The sequence below is a fragment of the Cygnus olor genome, chromosome 13 (assembly GCF_009769625.2).
Source record: "Cygnus olor isolate bCygOlo1 chromosome 13, bCygOlo1.pri.v2, whole genome shotgun sequence".
NCBI lineage: Eukaryota > Metazoa > Chordata > Aves > Anseriformes > Anatidae > Cygnus > Cygnus olor.
Window position 1 is genome coordinate 1,572,773 of NC_049181.1, and position 17,914 is coordinate 1,590,686.

Below are 17,914 nucleotides of genomic sequence, written 5' to 3' on the forward strand. Positions count from 1 at the left end.
AGTAGAAGATAAGAGGATGAGGTACCTAAAAAATAATTCCTGAATAGATAGGCAATCTGCAGGAAAAAACAGGGCAGTACTCTGAGATCAGAATGGATGTTGGGAGGGGAGAAGATCAAACAAGATTGTCATTCAGTTGATTCAGCATTGGTCCGATTCTTACTCTCTTCTACTGCCCATCACGTGGCAGTCCCTGGCACCTGGAGACTAATGGAAGAGAATAATGGAAATGATATGGAAGAGCATTTGTTCGGGAGGGGGTCGTGCCTTCCCCCATGTGCTCAGATTTAACATGCTGCAGGAAAGGAAATTAGGAACTGTTAACAAGGTCTCCTGCTATCTGTTTTGCACTTCCATACTGGCTGTCAGATGTCTAGCTCTGGATGTCGCACTTATTCCCCTTGTTGAAGTGGCTGTTCCACTTCTTAGGGTGGTTGGCAGTTAAGCAGAAGTGCTACACCTTCAGACTGCGTTATTTCTGTCCCAGTGCATGCTACGAAATGTGGAACCAAGCAGTCACCTTGCTTCTGTCTTTCAGCTGGTCTCCTCCAAAGTGCAGGAAAGCAAGCTGGAGAGCAGCCTTCAGCAGAGTAAAGCTAGCTGTTCAGACATGCAGAAGATGCTGATTGAAGAGCGAAACCACATAACAGAAATGGAGGCTGAATTCCAAAATCAGCTTTTGGTACAGGAACAACAACACCAGGAGAAGGTAAAATAGGGGAGCTCTCAAGATTTCTGTCACTTGCGTCTTAGAACTCTGATTCCCAGATTTGCTCATAGATAAAGGCAGTGGAGACATCCTGAAACTGATCTGTTGCTTTGTGATTGATGGGGATTTGTTGGACTCTTGCAGGATAGGTAACAAAAGCCAAAGAAATCTCCCTATTCATCTTCTGTCCCTTGCAAGCTATCTTATTCAGTAACTTTTCCCAGTGTTTTAAGTGTGAATGTTACATCTCAGCATAAGATAACTTTGAAAGGAGATCAGGGCAAAATAATGCTAGAAATAGCAGAAAGCATCTTCTTTCTGAAACTGTCTAGGCCTTTTATGTCTGAGCTGCCAGATATCTCTTTAGGAGTTCACACCTCTTCGTCTGTTATATTAACTTGCTTTTAGGTTCTGTACCTGCTTAGCCAATTTCAGCAAAAAGAAGCAGCAGAGAAGAAACTGGAAGATTCGTTAAATGAGCAGGAGAAACAGCTGCAAGAGCGACTTAAGTTTCAGGTAATGTCTGGATGTGTTTTTTTTTTTTTTCCAGAGGCTACTTGTTATGGGCGCATGTTAATTGGAATAGTCGCTTTACAGTGAGGAACATGCAGAGGAGTTTGAGGGCATTTCCATTTGTAGCTAAGATTAATACATTTACAGTTATTTAATGGAAGAAGAGACATTCTTATTTGGGCCTGAAGAGCAACTGTTCTCCGAGACCTACAGAATCTGACTGGCTCACGCAGACTTCTATGCTCAGGATACCTTTAGTTAAGATGGTCAACATGTTATTACTACTCTTTTGCTGAGCACAGCTCCACTGTGATATTGGTGGTAGAATAGCTTTAGCTAGACCATATTAGCATGGTACACTACCTTGTCTTGTCACTTCCTGCAGAAGGACATATTCAGTGATGCATTAGGGTAACATCCGTCCTAGGTGCACCTAATTTGCCAGTAAGCCTTGGAAATAGAGGAGATTTTAGATCCTAAGTTGTCAGCACAACTGAAAGGATCCAATATTATGCATAAAACTGGGTAGTAGCACTAATGATTCTCCTGATCTAGAAGTCAGACCTGATGTCTTATTGTAAAATATAGAGAAACCCCTCTGATGTTACAAGAAAGATCCAAACATAAAAACCTGTCCCAAACTACTACTTGTCCTACCCCCACGTAAGCCTATAGATTTCATTTTGTATTGTGAACAGGAGGAAGAGCTGGAGAAAATGAGGGAGATCTGCGAGAAGAACCAAGAACTTCTCCAGGAAAATGACACTCTTAAACAGGTAGAGATCTGTACAGACATAAGTCACATGGGAGCATCTTGGCAGTTGGGTTAGTATGCTTCACAAAGCTAACTTTTGTCCCTCCTCACAGAAATTGCTGCTTCTCCAAGTTGCCAGTGGACAGAAGCTCCGTCGCATTCAGCAAGGGCCGCCCGAGTCTCCAGATTCTCCTTTTGATTACATTCCACCCAAAGTACAGTTGCTGCATACCAATGTTCATTCTTGTATTGTACCTAGGTTCTTTCTGAATGTTAATGCTGGCCACTAATAATCTTGGTATCTTTCACCCATGTTGCTTTTTACAAAGCATCTTGTTCTGCTTATTGTAGTAGGCCTGTTCTCTACATCAGATGGTCCCTAAGGTTTCTGTTTTCAAAATAATTCTGAAAGCAGTTTGCATTTTTTTCCATCTTAAAAAAAACAACAGAACAAAACTCAACAATGATAAAAAAAAGCCACGTTTTCTCAGTTTAATTATGTCTGACTCTGCGTGCTTCTTAGTAATCCAGGTGTTTTCTCTGTAGCATTTCTAGTCTTTGAATCCTGGAGCAAGGTACCTGTTATAGCACACTTAATCATGGCTCTGCAAAAGATCCAAAGCTTAGTGCTGAGAAGAATAAATGATATGTGTTATAGTCTTGGCAAAATAGTTTTATACTAATTTTTCAAGGATTTGTCAACTATATTTTTATGGACTCTAGTACTTTAAACTGACTGCTTAATTGAACTTTTAATCCTTGCCAGTTTGATCATTTGTCTCTTCCCTTCCCTAATCTTCTTGGCCGTCTGAGAGGAACGGGGTTATGGTGGTGGGACTCTGAAGTGCCTTAATAAAATGTAAATCCACTATTGTTTCTTCTGGGGCCTCAATCCTTGTAATTTCTCTGTGTATAGCCAAAGACCCGCCGGCAAACAGTAACAAAACCCCGCGCACCAACCCCAGAAATGGATGTAGAAGAGCTTTTTTCTGACTCTGCGGAGTCTGGAGAGGAGAAGGAGGATGCAGAATGGGTTCCAATAAAAGCAGTCAAAGGAACAAAGAAGAGCATCATGGGGGTAAGATCTAGTTACTCTGTCACTTTACTAAAAAGGGAATCACCTGCATCCCTGAGCATCTAGCATGTGTACAGCACAACAGTGAGATTGCAGCATCTCCACCAACTGTTTAATATAATAGTATTATTATAAGAGAACTGCTGGTATTGGTTATCTATGATCTTCAGACAGAGCAAACGTTGTCTATAGACAACAACACCTGCCTAAATAGAAGATAACTTGTCCAATGAAAAAAACTACCATGAGCGAAACACGTTCTCTTTTACTTCTGGGTGTGCAACTGACCTAGATGTTTTAGACAGCAGCAGAATATTGAGCCTTAGCAGCTCCTTTGTTCCTTCTTGGAGCCTCTTTTAGCGGGGGAAAAAGGGATGGTCTGTCATGTATCTCTATATACAGTTCCCACAGTGGTGTGCTGTGGCTCCTTAGTCCTATTGACAGAAGCTTCAGCTTCTGTATTCTGTTTCCATCAGCCTGCTGGGCTTTGAAGCTTCAGCTTCCTGCTCAGTTAATTCCTCACAGTGTGGAAGAGGTGACTCGATGACTTGATCTTGCTGAACATAAGTCACTCTGAACCAATGGACATCTCTGGGTTTGAACTGCTATAAAGCTGGACCTCCATCATGAGATGTCTTAGTACCCTTTTACAAAGGGTAAATCAGTGCATGTTTTACTATCGTGTGACTGACAATGTCAGCTGTTCCTACAGAAAAGCTTAGGAATTTGAAGAGCTAGCTTTAGTTTCTTTCACTGGTGCTTGTCACCCTGATGAATTCTGAATTTACTCCAAGTGGTTTGGGTTTTGGTGCGTCCTTTTCTTCCACATTGCAGGAAGGAGGGTGTGCGTTTGGCACCTGGCTCTTCTATGTTCATACACATAGCCTGTGGAACTCCAGTGCAAGTTGTTTCTCAGTTCTGAACTGTAGCTTGGGGCATCTGGGCCATGCAGTCTGCTATTGCTGCATGTACCCAGACTAGCAAAGAAAGTACCTCCTCTGATCCATGAAATAGCTCAATTGGGTCATCTCCATCTAGATGGAGGACCCTAGGTACGTTGATGGTGTTTTTCCTAGTGCTTAAATGTTAGCTTGTTCAACTGGCACTGAAACTAGGTTCCTTTCGGATAACTTGAAGTCAGGCACTGGATAATCAAAGATTCTTATTCTGGGGATACTGAAGCAAGAGATGGCTCTGTAGGTGGAAAGATCTTACTGCTTTTCCTGAGATGTGGGACTAGCAATGAAATAAAAGGTTCGTGATAGCTTGGAATAGTACTGTCCTTCAGGCTGCTTCAAGCATTGACAACTATAGCAATCTACATGAAGTCTATAAAACGCCAAAGCTCTTTCTGCACAGAACTCTTCTCTTGCTTAGTGCTCCTGCAAGGGCCGATGTGGAAACAAACAGTGTGGCTGCAGGAGGCACAAGGTGGGCTGCACTGGAGGCTGTAACTGTGACTCAACAAAATGCAGAAATAGAGACCCTGGCTTTCCGGTGAGTAGCGCTTGTAACCCAACATCCAGACTCCACAGTATGTTTAAGCAGGTTTGGATGAATGGATAATCAGTTACAGTGCTGGCATACATGCAGGGTTTGTCAAGCTAAAGCGAACACACCTCTCTGAAACCTATGTAAATGTCACTGTAATTCACTGTTTTGTCCACGGTAATTGAGTCCAAAGTCTTCTACTGCAGTGCCAGGCTCTCATGCTAAAGTAAAGAAATTTGGGCAACGTCCAAAGCCACATATATTCACCTAGTGCTAGTTGTTAGCCACCAATCTGAAAACAAGCAATTTGTCCTTTGTTAATCCCACTCAGTAAATAAAACTTGTATGTTGTCATTAAGTATGAAAGCTTAATCTATTTAAATATTTATATTTGTTCCTTTTTTTTAAAGGAGTAGAAGGGATAATTAAGGGAGGTCGGTTGTAGCATCAGGGTGGTTCGTGAACAACTGATATTCATCAGACCTCTTGCCTGAAATGTATGCTGTATTCTTGGATCTTAAAGATTTGAAGCAGAAACCTCCATAGTAATTCTTTAATTATTTGCTATTTCATGAAAGTGGTTGCCTGACAGAGGCACTTAGCATCCTGAAACATGAATTACTTTGGAACTAGAGAGAGAGTGGCTTAGAGATCCTTAGAATTTCTTCAGCTGTTGGTGGGAAAAGAGGGGCTAGATATTTTAAAAGTGCTTCAAAAGAACTCTGTCCCTCAGGATGCCACGGTGTGTGAGGACCAAACAAGGGACTCTGAAGGTTCCTTCAAACTAGAAGACCCTACTGAAGTGACTGCAGGAGAGACCTTCTTTCAGCCTGTGTGTATTACCCCAACTACAAAGGTACTTGCTAAAGCCTTTTATTATTAAAAAACAAACAAAACTTCATGGTACATACACGTTCAGAACCACTCGGTATGTTTAGTGATTGGATTTAAAGGGTGGTGGTGAACCAAGAAAATAAACTGTGCTAGACAACTCTGAACAGAATACAGCTGTTAAGTCAGCTTGTATTTCAGTTTTGAGTCTGCTAAATTCTGAAGTTTTCATACTAAAACTGCCACGTAGGCTTTCTGTGAAAGGAATTGGAGCCAACATGCTGACTTCACCCATATTGACTCTTGTATTGCCGTACAGTCCTGCTGCACCTCCCAGCAGTGAAAAGAGACTGGGAATTGAGGAACTAGGTTAAAACAATATCCACATCCAAGCTGGTCTTATGCCAGTGTGTAGTCTGACTTGGCAGATGGAGTTTTGCCTCAGGTAAACTGAATGACTTCCCTCATACGTACCCTCTGCACACTATTCCTAATGCTGTCTCATCCTGCCCAGCCCATGACAGGCCTTCAGAATTTTGACACGAGTCAAGAAATGTAGCAATTCTTGACGCTGGCCAGACAACTTCTGTATGCACTGTCTCCATGCTCCAGTGCAAGCTGTTTGGCTTCAGGGTGGTGACCAATTCCGAAATTGTCTTCCTCACTTTCCTGATAGGTTCTGAAAGATATCACAGACCAAGAAGTGTTCATGAAGAAGCCCAGCACTGCTGCTTCTGTGCTTGTGATGGATGAGGAGTCCCAAGAGAACCAGCTGCCGTTTGTGAAGAGAAAGAAGAGAATGCTAAGTAGCAACACCAGCTTTTTCTCAGGTTGTACCCCTATCAAAGAGGAAGCTGACTGAGCCACGACTGACAACTGGGTCATGCTGCACTTCTTTACACCACAGATGAGGGTGACTTTTTTTAAAGGAAAAATAGTGTTGGGAACTCTTGCTGCAAACAGCTTGCACTGGAGACATGTAGACTTGTCCATTGTCCGGCCTGACAGCTGCAGGCAGCACCAAGGGAGTTGAACACTAGTTCTTGCTAGATTGTGTCAATTCTTTGTAAATATTTGTATGTGTGGGGCTTGGGCAGATGTCTTCTACGTGGATGATGGTGAGACTTTCCTCTTTGGAATTTCTGGAGTGAGTGCAGATGATTTATCCAGGTTGTTCATTACAGCTGCCTTCCTCACCCTGAGCTGTGAATGTGTCGGGTACAGATAATACATGATCTTGAAAGAACTTTGCATTTGCACTGGAAATCTTGGCTCTGTCTCTTCCAATACAATATGAGGAACTGTTCTAAACTGCCATGTGGGATCCGCTGGTGCTTGATTCTGAGGAGGCACTGTCTGCAGTCTTAAACTAGCTAGCAGATATGAAATGCCAGTGTTCTTGTACCATTTAGGGCACTGGTCTATTCTTGTTTGATGAAGTTAGAAACTTGCTAGCCTTATGTGGACGTTTTAGTAATTTTAATTCGTTTTTGTAGCTTTAATAAAGGAAATACTTTGGAAAAAAAAAAAAAGGCCAAACAAAAAAAAAAATGACCCTGTCTTTCTTTATTGCCTGCGTGGTTCTTGGTACCCACTCCAGGATCTCTGTGATTAGTATCTCTTATTAAAATTGGTTTCAGAACTATTTTGTTGGTTGCTGTGTTCAGCTTTAGAATTTTTCTGTTATATCTTAAAAAGTAGGCAGCCCGATTTGTGTAATGCTTTCTTTTCCTTTACAGCATGAAGAAAAGTGAAACTGTTTGCCTTTTCCTATGCTAATTTCCTTTTCTCCAGTGGAAGCATTGGAGAGAATTGGTAATATTGGAGAGAATTACCATTGGTAATGGTAACAACTGAGCTCTACCCCGTGTCTTGTGGATGAGTGGTGCATTAGCACTGTACCTTCCTGGAGCTTTGTGTGCTTTAGGTTTATTTTTTGGGCTTGGTGCTGTATTAACCATGGCTAGGTGGCTTCTGGTCCGGTGCAAGCTGAGCAGGCTTCTCAGCCCAGGAGCTGTTCAGACATGCCTTTAATAAACATCTATGGGGAAGAGGAAGGTTTCTCCTAAACGAGGTTAGTATCACAGTGAGTGAGCGCCATGCCTCTCCCTTTGCTGTAGCTGTCGATGACGGGTCAGGGCAGAGCTGGGCTCTGTGCAGGCCCTGGTGTGTTTGCAGCACGAGCGGGATGATGCAGGCCCTGCAAGTGTTCTGGTGGTAAAGCTGTGCTCAGGCTCGGGCTGTAGGTAAGTGCTGTCTGTGAAAACTGCCTGTATGTGGCCTGCTCACCAGAGAGCTGTTAGGTGACATCTCTGCTAGACTCTTTACTTTCCAGGTAAAAAGTCCTGGATAGTTCAAGATGCTTGTTTCAAAGTGATTTAAACAAGCTTGTAAGTTGTGAGCCCTTGCAAGAGGGGAAAGGTGCTCATCTCACCCCATAAGCCGCCTTCCCATCCTTGATGCAGGGATGTCGAGTGACTCAGGACTGGCTCAGAGCTGGAACAAAGACGGGACAAAGGAAACATCTGTGCAGGTAAAGCACGGTACCAACTGCCTGTGGCTTCAGTAGACTTGTCCTGCCTGTCAGAGGAGTGCACCGCTCCCCCCGCGTGCTTGTGGGCTGTGTGCGCAGGGAGCCTGGGGGGTGGCTGAGGTCCCTCTCCTGCCCCAGCCCCTGCAGCTCTGTGGGGGCACTGCTCGCCTGGAGGGCACACGGGGCAGGGCTGTGCTTGGGGTGTTCCCCGGGGACCCCGGTGCAGCCCTGCTGGGTGCGTGTGTGTCAGCTTTGTAGGTACAAGCACAGCTGTAACTAGACACGGGTACCTAGGTATGCAGCCCGGGGGGGTGTGCAGAACTAATATACATTTATGCTTATAATTTACATTATATTATTATTTTAATTATTATATTATACATTTATATCTGCATATAAAAGCATAGGTGTCTGTGAGAGAGTGTGAACATATATGAGCATTACTATAAATATTAATATAACAATACGTATTACATTATACTGTATATAGTATTGTATACTATATATAATATATAAAATATTTTAATGTTATATATAATTCCGTATATCAAATAGTATTGTAATATATATTCTATATGCTATATAGATTGTGAATATATACTATATTATATAATATAAAAGGGTGCCTGTGCATAGGTGTGAGAGAGTATAAAACTATATATATATATATATATAAATATATATATAAATACGTCTAAGTACATTAAAAAGGTAGCTGTATGTGTATGTAGGAGAATATAATTTTATTTATATGTATGTGTTTTAGAGTGCTTCACATTTAGCTATGAATGGGTGTCTTGAGAGTGACTATGGCTCTATATCCTGTAGTCTATCACACATTAAAAGGTATAAATAAATATATAAAAAAGATGTCATGGTAGCGAGAATCTACACGTGTAAGTATGTGAGTAGGTGTCTGTGAGAGTGTATGTTTTTTATCAAATATAAATTATATATTTATTACATGTGTAATATACAGGTTATATATATGTAAAATATATTAAGAAGTGTCAGAGTAAAACTACAAGTAGATATATAAGTATGCATATTACACAGATAAAGAAAGAAAAGGGTGAGTGAGTGTGTGAAGAAAGCATGAGTCTAAATATGTATGTATATAAAAGGAGCTTTGTGAGAGGTGCTTCGCATACAGGTACTCAGAGAATCTAATTTTATACATGTATGTATTAAAATACATGCAAGACTGAGACAGTTGTGGGCATGGCTGAGTATACGTGTATATATATAATTATATACATAGACACATACAATTGATGTACAGCTCATACATTATATGTTATACATTATATTGTAGGTATGAAAAATGGTGTATGAGACTGCAGAGAGAGTATAAAAATACGTATGCGTGTGAAGAAAACCAGGTGAGTGTGTTTTAAAATATATATACATTATATACTATACATATGTATTACACAATATATAGTTATTGAATATAATATGCACAATATGTAATATATAATTCATAACACAATGAAGTATTATGTAGTGTGCTATATATTATTATTTTATACTAACATAAAGATGAAAGGGTGTCTGAGACTGGGTGTGTATATGGAATATAAATGCATGCCTATAAAAGGTGACTGCATTAGTGAGTGTGTGGAATAAAGCTACAGATGTAGTTGTGTAAAATAGGTGTAAATAAACAGCATAGATGAGTTAGTTATATTAAAAAGTAGGTGTGTAGAATATATCTACAGATACATAAAATATATTACTTTATTCGTATACACTATTCTTATAAGAATATATTGCATATATTTATAATGCATATATTATATTACATATATTCATCATGTCATGTTACATGCTGTATGTTGTATACCTTTATAAAAAGGGAGTATGAGATTGTGTATAAATACAGATTATGTACATGTGAGATGTCTGCATGAGTGTGTGTATAATACGACGTGTATATACATACATATTTCAACGTGTATATACATACATATTTCTAATATATTTATAAGGTGCCTGAGAATGTGCTTATGTGCCTGTATAAGTAAATATTCCCTCTTGTGTGTGTAACACAAATGTACGCACACATCTAAATTGGGGTGGGGGTCTGAAACACTTTTTTCTTCAATCCTTCTATAAAGTTGAAAACTAACCCATGTACTCTTCCTTTCTCCACAGTGAAAAGAAAGCTTTATTCAGCACTTCTTCAAGCAAAAACGACTGAAAAATCATGACATAATTATGACGGATACATTCAGCAGCCTCAAAAGCTGTAAGGAGTTAGCTGGTGGTAGTAAGGGGTGTGGGGCGTTGTCCTTCACTTATGAAAAAGTAGTGCTGTAAAGAGTTAGCATTCTTTTTTTGTATCCTTTTAAACACCAGTACAGTTACTTGTGACCTTTTAAGGGTCTTATTAGGAAAACTGGTTTTGCATTTGCAACCCAATCAGAATTCTCACACCAGCTCTTCAAGCCCAAGTCATGTCAAGAAAAGAGGCATTACAAATTAAAGCATTTACCAAGAGACATCATTACAAAAGCACACCACTTTATTATTTAATATATATAAAAACAATTAAATTTGTTCTTCATTTTTTGTTTAGCACAGCATACCTGGGATCTCAATGCACAACAGAAGCATCTTCAAGTACCTGAAGCACCAAATCAGACACCTGAAGTCAAGTTCAGAACAATTTGCCCTTCACCGGATCCCCCTTCATGCCACGATGACAGTGAGTTTACTCAATTCACATGTAAAAATGGAAGCTTAACCAAATGACATCTGACAGAGAGAAAACTCTTTGGAAATAAATAAATAAAAAAAAAAGTTGGGGTGGGCTTTTACCTCTTCCACTAACTTCAGGTAGGGTTCTGGGTATTTTAGTAGGTGTTAAGGCCAACAACTTTCATGTATTAATGAATACAGGTGATCAGGCTAAGTATTCTCCAGACAAATCCTCCTTACTTCTCATCTGTATTTCTATTGTTAGGAGACCATCCACAACTGCACATGGAGAATAATGCATACAACTAAAAGCCAGAAGCTGTAAGTGTGTTTTAGGGAGAAAAAAAGAAAGTACCCCTAGATGCTTCCCTCCTGGCACAGAACTTTTATTTTTTTACTTGAAATTTAGCATCTATGTCACATTCTACACTACCTAGTGTTTCCTAAAGATTAGTTTTATTTGGCACAGAAGAGTACTACAAGCAACTGCCTCGCCAGTCTGCAGAACCACGGACTCTTCTGTTTGAAGTAAGGCAACAGAAGAGAGGTGAGGACTGCACGCCCGTCTAACAGCGACCAGTGCTCAGCCCTGCTGTTGAGGTTCAAAAGCCATTAAAGACCAGAAGAAAAGATTACTTGCTTTTTAGTCTTTCCACAGGACAATGATCTCTCTCTCCCTCGTGCGTGCTGTACCCAACTGCATGCTACCAGATTATTTACAAGCTATCATACACTTTACAACACGCTCGGAAATAAACCCTATCAGACTCAATATGAATCACTGAAGAACAGGAGGGGACGGGACCGTCTCTTCACAAATTATCATAGTCATCATCATCTTCATGCTTCCTCTTCAGGGTATTTGTTTCATTAGATGTATTCTGCGATGATACCATGTTTGTAGTAATAAGAATGTTCTTTGGTCCAATTAATGAAGGATTAATTAGTACATTCTGAACTGTCGGTGTAGTTGGTGTGGCTGTGAATTAAAAAAAAATAAACAAACAGCTTGAAAAATGATTTTCCTACACTGACACCAAGCTTCCAATTTCCTAAATACTCTGCTAAAAACACAAAAAGGGGTGCTGATCTGAGAAGGCGGTGTTTTGGAGCGGGCATTTTACCTGCTTTGACCGTTGTCTGCGAAGACGGGATCTGCACGGTGAACCTCTGACCAGTCAGCGACACTGGGGTGCCGACTTTTGTTGAAACAGATACTGTCTGTGCTGAAGGTGTACCTAAAATTTAGAACATTTCAGTCAAAATAAAAGTAAGGAAAACACACACTTCTAAGTCTGCTTTCAGAATAGAACTTACTGTTTTCAAAGTAATAAGAACACAAAGGAGTTGTGTGAAAATATTCAGGAGTCAGCTTTTCAGGCAAAACTGCAAGTTTACCACAACCACTGACATTCAAGGCTAGCTACAAACGCACACGTTAACAGGGAAGTGCTCACGCTCGGTCGCAGTTCTGTGAACTTTTAACAATGGGTTTTATTTACTCCTGTTTGTAGCTCTGTGTAGCACTTACATTGAAGAAAAAAACCTCATTTGTTTCCTGAAATCTCTTCACATATAGAAATTACCAGAAATACAGGACTAAAACCAGAGGCCAGTTACATAAACAAATACCAGATTACGATCATCTTTTTGAAATTAACTTACCCTGTTAGTTAAGGGGCCGAATGCCACCACGTTCAGGTGGCACCCAACACTATCAGTGCTTGAAGCAGGCTTTAAAAACATCCCAAGATTTTTTCCCTTCATAAAATCAACATAAGAAACCCCCAGTGATCTGTTTCTTACCTAAAGTAGGGGTGCTAGGCCTGCTGCTCACAGCACCGACGCTCAGGCGAGGGACTGTTATTCTTCCTGCAGAGGAAGACACCTGGCAAGCGAGAATATTTAGTTAACATCACATTAGAAAGTAACAGTTCTTAACTTGAAAGTTAGAAGTGGTTCCTCCCACAAGACCACAGACAGCCTATTTCACAGCAATAATTTGTTAGATCACGATTTGTTTGAACATGACGTTCTCAAACTGCGTGGACACGAGCTGGAGAGCTTGTGGGCTCGTGGATCTATACTAATGCCTTACCTGCCTTTTGCCTTTTCCAAGCTGATATATGACTTGAAGATTTTGCTTTAAGCCTAAGAAGACTCACAGATGCACTTTTTATAGACTTTAAAGTTAAACAGCAGTAAGAATACTTAAAAATCCCTAGAGACAAAGGCCACTAACATAGTTTCAAGCCCTATTTGCACACACCTGTCGTTCTGAGGTGTGAAAAACCCGAGCCCGGTAGCTCTCCCGACACACAAGGCGCACGTTCGGTCTGCGCAGCCTCGCCGTCCCCTCACCTTCTTCTGCAGGGACTTAAGCCTGTAGTTGGGCGCTGTCAGGCAGTATCTGTCTGGCGGCAGCCTGGGCCCGGAGTACGGCTTTATCAGCGGCAGCGGCGTCTGGTTCTTCTGCCTGGCGATGTCTAGGAGGAACTGAGGGCGGGCGGTGAGCTCCGGGCTGCCGGCAGGGCCCCGCGCCGCGCCCGCCCGCCCGCCGCACTTACATCGCGGGGCGGCGGCGAGGTGAAGGACTGGTCGGTGCGGCACTGGATGGCCAGCCGCACGTCCTCGGCGTCCACGCTCGGCTTCTTGGCGTGGCTCGAGTACACCTTGGCGTCCTCCAGGATGGTGGTCACGTACCCTGCGGGCACACGGCCGCTCGTTGCCGCCCCCCGGTCCCCGCCCGCCGCCCCCAGCCCCCCCCCGGCCCGGCCCGGCCCGGCCCCGCCGCTCACGGTACGCGAACTCCAGCATCTGGTTGATGACGCGCGGCTCGTACTCCGTGATGCCCATGTCCTTCAGGATCTGCGCCATCACCTGCGGGACAGAGGCACGGCTCGGCACGGCACGGCACGGCTCGGCCCTCGGCCCTCGGCCCGGCCCGGCCCCGCGGTACCTGCGCGTCTTTGGGCGCGCTCTTGGGAGACGCCATCTTGGCCGGCTCCATCGCTTCCACCGCCCCCTCCCGCCGCCCGCTTCCGGCCACGTGACCGGGGGCCGGCGGGAGTTGCCATGGAGACGCGGCCTGGCTGTGAGGCGCCCTTGGCGCTCGTTGCCACCCAGCCTTTTTTTAATTTATTTATTTTTAAGTGGTGCGGAAATTAACTTTAGTTTTTAAATAACGATACCCGTGACAACAAAGTAATACACCAAAGCATGACCAGCTCAGGGAATTGCCCCCCAGGCTTCATTAACGCCCCCCCCTTCTGCCCGGCGATGAAGCAGCAGGGCTGTTACCTCACTCACAGCAACTTGTTAAAGTGTCTCATCCCCAGGATTAAAGGGAACTGCGAGTACTGGCAGCATAGCTCATGGCTTTCAAAGCTTGTTTTCATAGCTTAGAAGCTCCAGAGGATCTTTATATAAATTCCATGCAAGTCTCGTCAGAAGTTCCTCTCACGCTTTCTAAGGGAAAAGAGAACAACAACAAAAAATTGGTTTCATGTGATTTCGGCCAACCCGGGGAGTAGCAGCATACCAGAGGTTGCAGCAGTGTTGTCATTGGGTGCCATGATCCAGATGAAGCAAGGTCTGGAGAAAGAACGACATCCACGTCAGGCCAACTGATATAACGGGGAAGGGAGGCCAACCCTTGTCAGAGCAAGGAGAAATAAACAGCTGTTAACTTGGTTCACGCCTATCACACACTGCGAAACATTCCAGCAGCAGAGAGACTCCTTCTCTGTTTCTCATCCATACGGAGGGTGATATTTAACACCTGGAAGCAGTGAACTCAACCTACACAGATGTAAACGCAACGTTCAAACCCGCCCTGGGCTCCCTCAGTATTTAATGAAATGGTGGCTAGCAGCCAGCCCCAGATGTGGGATCCCGAGGGCTGCGCTGGTTCAGCAGGGCAGGTGTCCCCGTACTGGGTTCAGCAGGGCAGGTGTCCCCGTGCTGGCACCGGCGAGGGGCCGAGCTGCGGCCGTGCGCTGGGTGTGGGGAGCAGCTTGCCAGTGTGGCCCCACAGGGACCCCAAAAGCGCAACGCCCTGCGCGGTTGCTCGGACACAGCCTGGACTTTGGCACAAGGCCCTTCGGAAAGAGCCTGGACGCAGCCCAAGCAGCTGCCTGTCAGCCCGAGCTGCTTGCAGGCTGCGGCAGCGCAGCCATGGCGGTGGGTGCGGGTGCTTCAGGCACGGCGTGACGTGGCCCTGTGCGAGCAGGACGGGCTCTGCCACGGGTTTGCTGCGGAGGGGATGGGCCTGGCATGGGCCCCTTTGCTCTCAGGAGGGCAGAGGCAGCCCCACAGCAGCCGTGGTGGCTCGAGGAGCTGTAAACCCGCATCTAGCACGTGCCAGCGCCAGTGCTGGACGTGCAAACGGCCAGAATGCTGCTGCAGCTCTTTGGCTGGAAGTACTGTAGCATTGTAGTCCAAGTCATTTGACTTTCATGAGTCATCGTGTATTACACAAAAACATCCTGCTAGGAGGGAACGAAGGATGAATTCCAGACACTGACCTTAGACAACAAACAAAACCCACTTTTTCCCCTCATTTTAGGAAAGAGGGGGAGGGGAGCTTTTCCACAACAGACAAGACACAGGCTGTGGATTAAGTTAAAACTCGGCATCATCAGGCCATCTGCTGTCCCTGCCATTTATTCCCGATGCATTAGAAAAGCAAGGTACTTCGTATTGCTGATGGGTTCTGGGTTCACCTCAGAGAGCAGCCCGAGGCCCTTCTGGACCCAAGGGGCTCCCCTCCCTGCTGTCACCGCGCTCCCCAGCCAGCCCTACGACAAGAGGCAACTTTTCAGGCCGAGCAGCACGATCGAGAGCTGTGGCTACTCGCAGCGCGGAAAGCTGTGGCCAGGAGAAGATGCAGAGAGCAGGATTCCCCAAGGGAGACATTTGTCCCTGAAGCCACAAATACCTTCTGTGTGGGCAGCCGAGCAGCCACTGCCTGCAACAGATCTGCTGCTGAGCTGGACTGGGGCTGCTTGGCCACGAACGCTTCCTCCTCACCACCAGTCCTCTGGGGCACGTGGGCCCCGGCACTGCTATGAATGCCTGTGTTCAGCTCGCTGTGGGCGCTCCACATGCTGGCCGAATAAAAGAGCAGTCACCGTTCATCTCTGCCCAGACACTGAGGTTTCTTTCAGCATTACAAAACAGGAAACTGGGTCACGGTGTGGCCAGGCCGAGCGCTGGCTCCTCCGTCTGTCACTGCTGAACTGGGGACATTCATCCGAGGTGACTGTCTCCCAGCTGGGAGCGATCTGCTGGAAGGGGACCAACAATAGGGCCAACAGCCACACATTGTTCAGCCCATGCACTGCCCATAGCTCTGCCCAGGGTGTGCTGTTTAAATCCCCACCAACAGTCAGGTGGTGGGATTTCTCGACAGATTTTTCTAGAGGTGTTTAAGGTGCAGCAAAGCACAGCCTTTGCACACAGACAGCTTTACTTATTTATTTTTTAGGTATTGGGGTGTCTAAATGTCTTGGATAAAAACAAAACAAAACAAAAAAAACAGCCAGTGCTACTGCCTCTTGGAAATGGCAGCAGAAATCCTGCTAACATTAAAACCAAAGCTCTGTCAACATAATGCAGTGACTGTGTTCAGCACTGACCTTTTAAGCTCAAATCCCACAGTATTTGGCTCCGCAATATGCTGGCTTTTGAATAGTTCTTCAGACAAGAAAGACTGCAAAGAGTAGAAGTCCAAGGAGGATGGAAGAGAAGAGGCTTATTTTGTACTGGGTACCCCACTCACTTCATCCAGCAGCCAAGTTCCTGAGCTATGGAGGAATTTCCGAGGAGCGTGGCAGGACACATCCTGCTGTCAAACCAAGCAATGACTGCAGTGTCTCTGATGCTGAGCATCGCTGCTCTCTCCTGCCACAAGCAGATAACCTCCAGCTTCCCAGAGTCTTCCCTTGTTTTCTCTAGCACTGGCCCCATTTCCCCTTGCCTCCCCCACACTGGTGCTTCCAGCTCGTAATCTCTGATCTCTTCTGAAGTGGAAAGTAAATTAGGGCTAAATGTCAGATTGTCTCATTTTGAAGACGTGTTCTCAAATAAAGGCTTTCCCATCCTAACTTAATAAGCTCATCACAGCAGTCAGTAATTTCTCACTGTGGCATCTGCTGAGGCGGAGCTCAAGTGGGAAGGGCCCTAAGTAAACACAGAAAGTTGTGGAACTGGCCCAAAAGGGCTGATTAAATTTCCCCTATCAAAGAACAGTTTTAACCCACCTGGTAAGTGCAGGCACCTTCTTGCAGGTTAAGGAGAAAAGCGGAGCGAAGGGTGCATATTTCATGCAGCATCCTTAGCGGTCGGTGTGTAGACGGACGAAGACGGATTACAGCATGACGGGCAGCATGGGAAACAGCCACAAGAAATCAAACAGCTCCAACTGATGTCCTCAGAAACTGTGCTGCATGACAGGGAGCTCTGGCAGAACCCATACTGGCTTAATTCGAGCAACCTAAGCATTCTGCCACCTGTGTTGGGGGTTAAAATCTGGGTAGATGCTGGACGTGGTGACTGGAAGGCTATAAGGCTATCTTTTTGGCTTCTCACCACACATTTTCTGAGAAATGTTTGTAATATTTTAGGAGATTTGGGAGACTGCAAGGGCAGGAAGCAGTGGATAGAAGGCATTCACCTTCCCCCTTGTTTGTAAAGCAGGCAAACACAGAGTCTAGATCACCAGGGGCTGTCCCAAGCCCTGCCTGACCTCACAAAAAAGGGCTCAAGAAATGGCAGTTTGGTGCCCAGACATCTCTTAGAAACAAGAGGACAGCATTGTGCTAAAAAACCTACCTTGCAGAGCCTCATCAGAAATTGCCTCTGTAGCAGAGGCCAGACTGTGCGTGCAGGCCATGCCCACAGACCAGCAGCGGAGCTGGCAATGAAGGACCATGCAGGAAAGCTGGGCAAGGAACAGCAGGAAATGCAAGCCCCCTCCCTGCCAGTCCTCTGATCAACTACTCCTGTGCTACACCTGATGATGTTTGCCTGACCTGCTTTTAAACAACTGCAGAGATGGAGTTCACACTGTTTCCTATTCTTCCCCCTTCATTCTAAAGGGGAGTAAAACCTCATTGTGCTGACTCGGGTGGAAAATGCTGACAGCCTGCTGGGAAAGTCGTTTTCTTACAAAGGCAGAGAGCTCCTGTTACCCACTGGAAGTGCTGAATCTCAGCCTGTTTTCAACCACCTGCTGCTCAGCATGGCCTCTGGTCAGCGTCCCCGCACTGGCCGCAGAGGAAGAACAGCCTGCAAGGGACTGAA

General features: G+C 44.6%; 2 protein-coding genes across 6 annotated transcripts in view; one reads left to right on the forward strand and one right to left on the reverse strand.

Moving 5' to 3' along the window:
* Positions 1–10,699, forward strand: part of KIF4A (kinesin family member 4A) — a 24,690-nt gene extending 13,991 nt beyond the window's left edge. For 2 of the 4 annotated variants that reach the window (XM_040572750.1, XM_040572752.1), the window contains exons 22-32: positions 539–709; positions 1,118–1,225; positions 1,921–1,998; positions 2,090–2,191; positions 2,893–3,054; positions 4,429–4,548; positions 5,276–5,398; positions 6,050–7,906; positions 9,222–9,288; positions 10,064–10,157; positions 10,488–10,699. In XM_040572750.1, coding sequence (XP_040428684.1) covers positions 539–709; positions 1,118–1,225; positions 1,921–1,998; positions 2,090–2,191; positions 2,893–3,054; positions 4,429–4,548; positions 5,276–5,398; positions 6,050–6,235 — 1,050 coding nt within the window. In that variant the 3' untranslated portion in view covers positions 6,236–7,906; positions 9,222–9,288; positions 10,064–10,157; positions 10,488–10,699. The remainder of the gene's footprint in view (positions 1–538; positions 710–1,117; positions 1,226–1,920; positions 1,999–2,089; positions 2,192–2,892; positions 3,055–4,428; positions 4,549–5,275; positions 5,399–6,049; positions 7,907–9,221; positions 9,289–10,063; positions 10,158–10,487) is intronic. The other 2 variants (XM_040572751.1, XM_040572753.1) reach the window with 2 other exon arrangements.
* TAF9B (TATA-box binding protein associated factor 9b) lies at positions 10,416–14,084 on the reverse strand. Of its 2 annotated transcripts, none has more exons than XM_040572760.1 (7): positions 13,910–14,084; positions 13,408–13,489; positions 13,177–13,313; positions 12,971–13,105; positions 12,416–12,497; positions 11,734–11,847; positions 10,416–11,588 (listed from the first exon to the last, which is right to left on the reverse strand). In XM_040572760.1, exons 2-7 carry the CDS (start codon positions 13,484–13,486, stop codon positions 11,422–11,424), a joined length of 714 nt encoding a protein of 237 aa, XP_040428694.1. In that variant the 5' UTR covers positions 13,487–13,489; positions 13,910–14,084; the 3' UTR covers positions 10,416–11,421. The 2 variants fall into 2 exon arrangements, with proteins under 2 accessions (XP_040428694.1, XP_040428693.1); XM_040572759.1 differs by lacking the exon at positions 13,910–14,084 and adding an exon at positions 13,569–13,721.
* Positions 14,085–17,914: the final 3,830 nt, after the last annotated feature.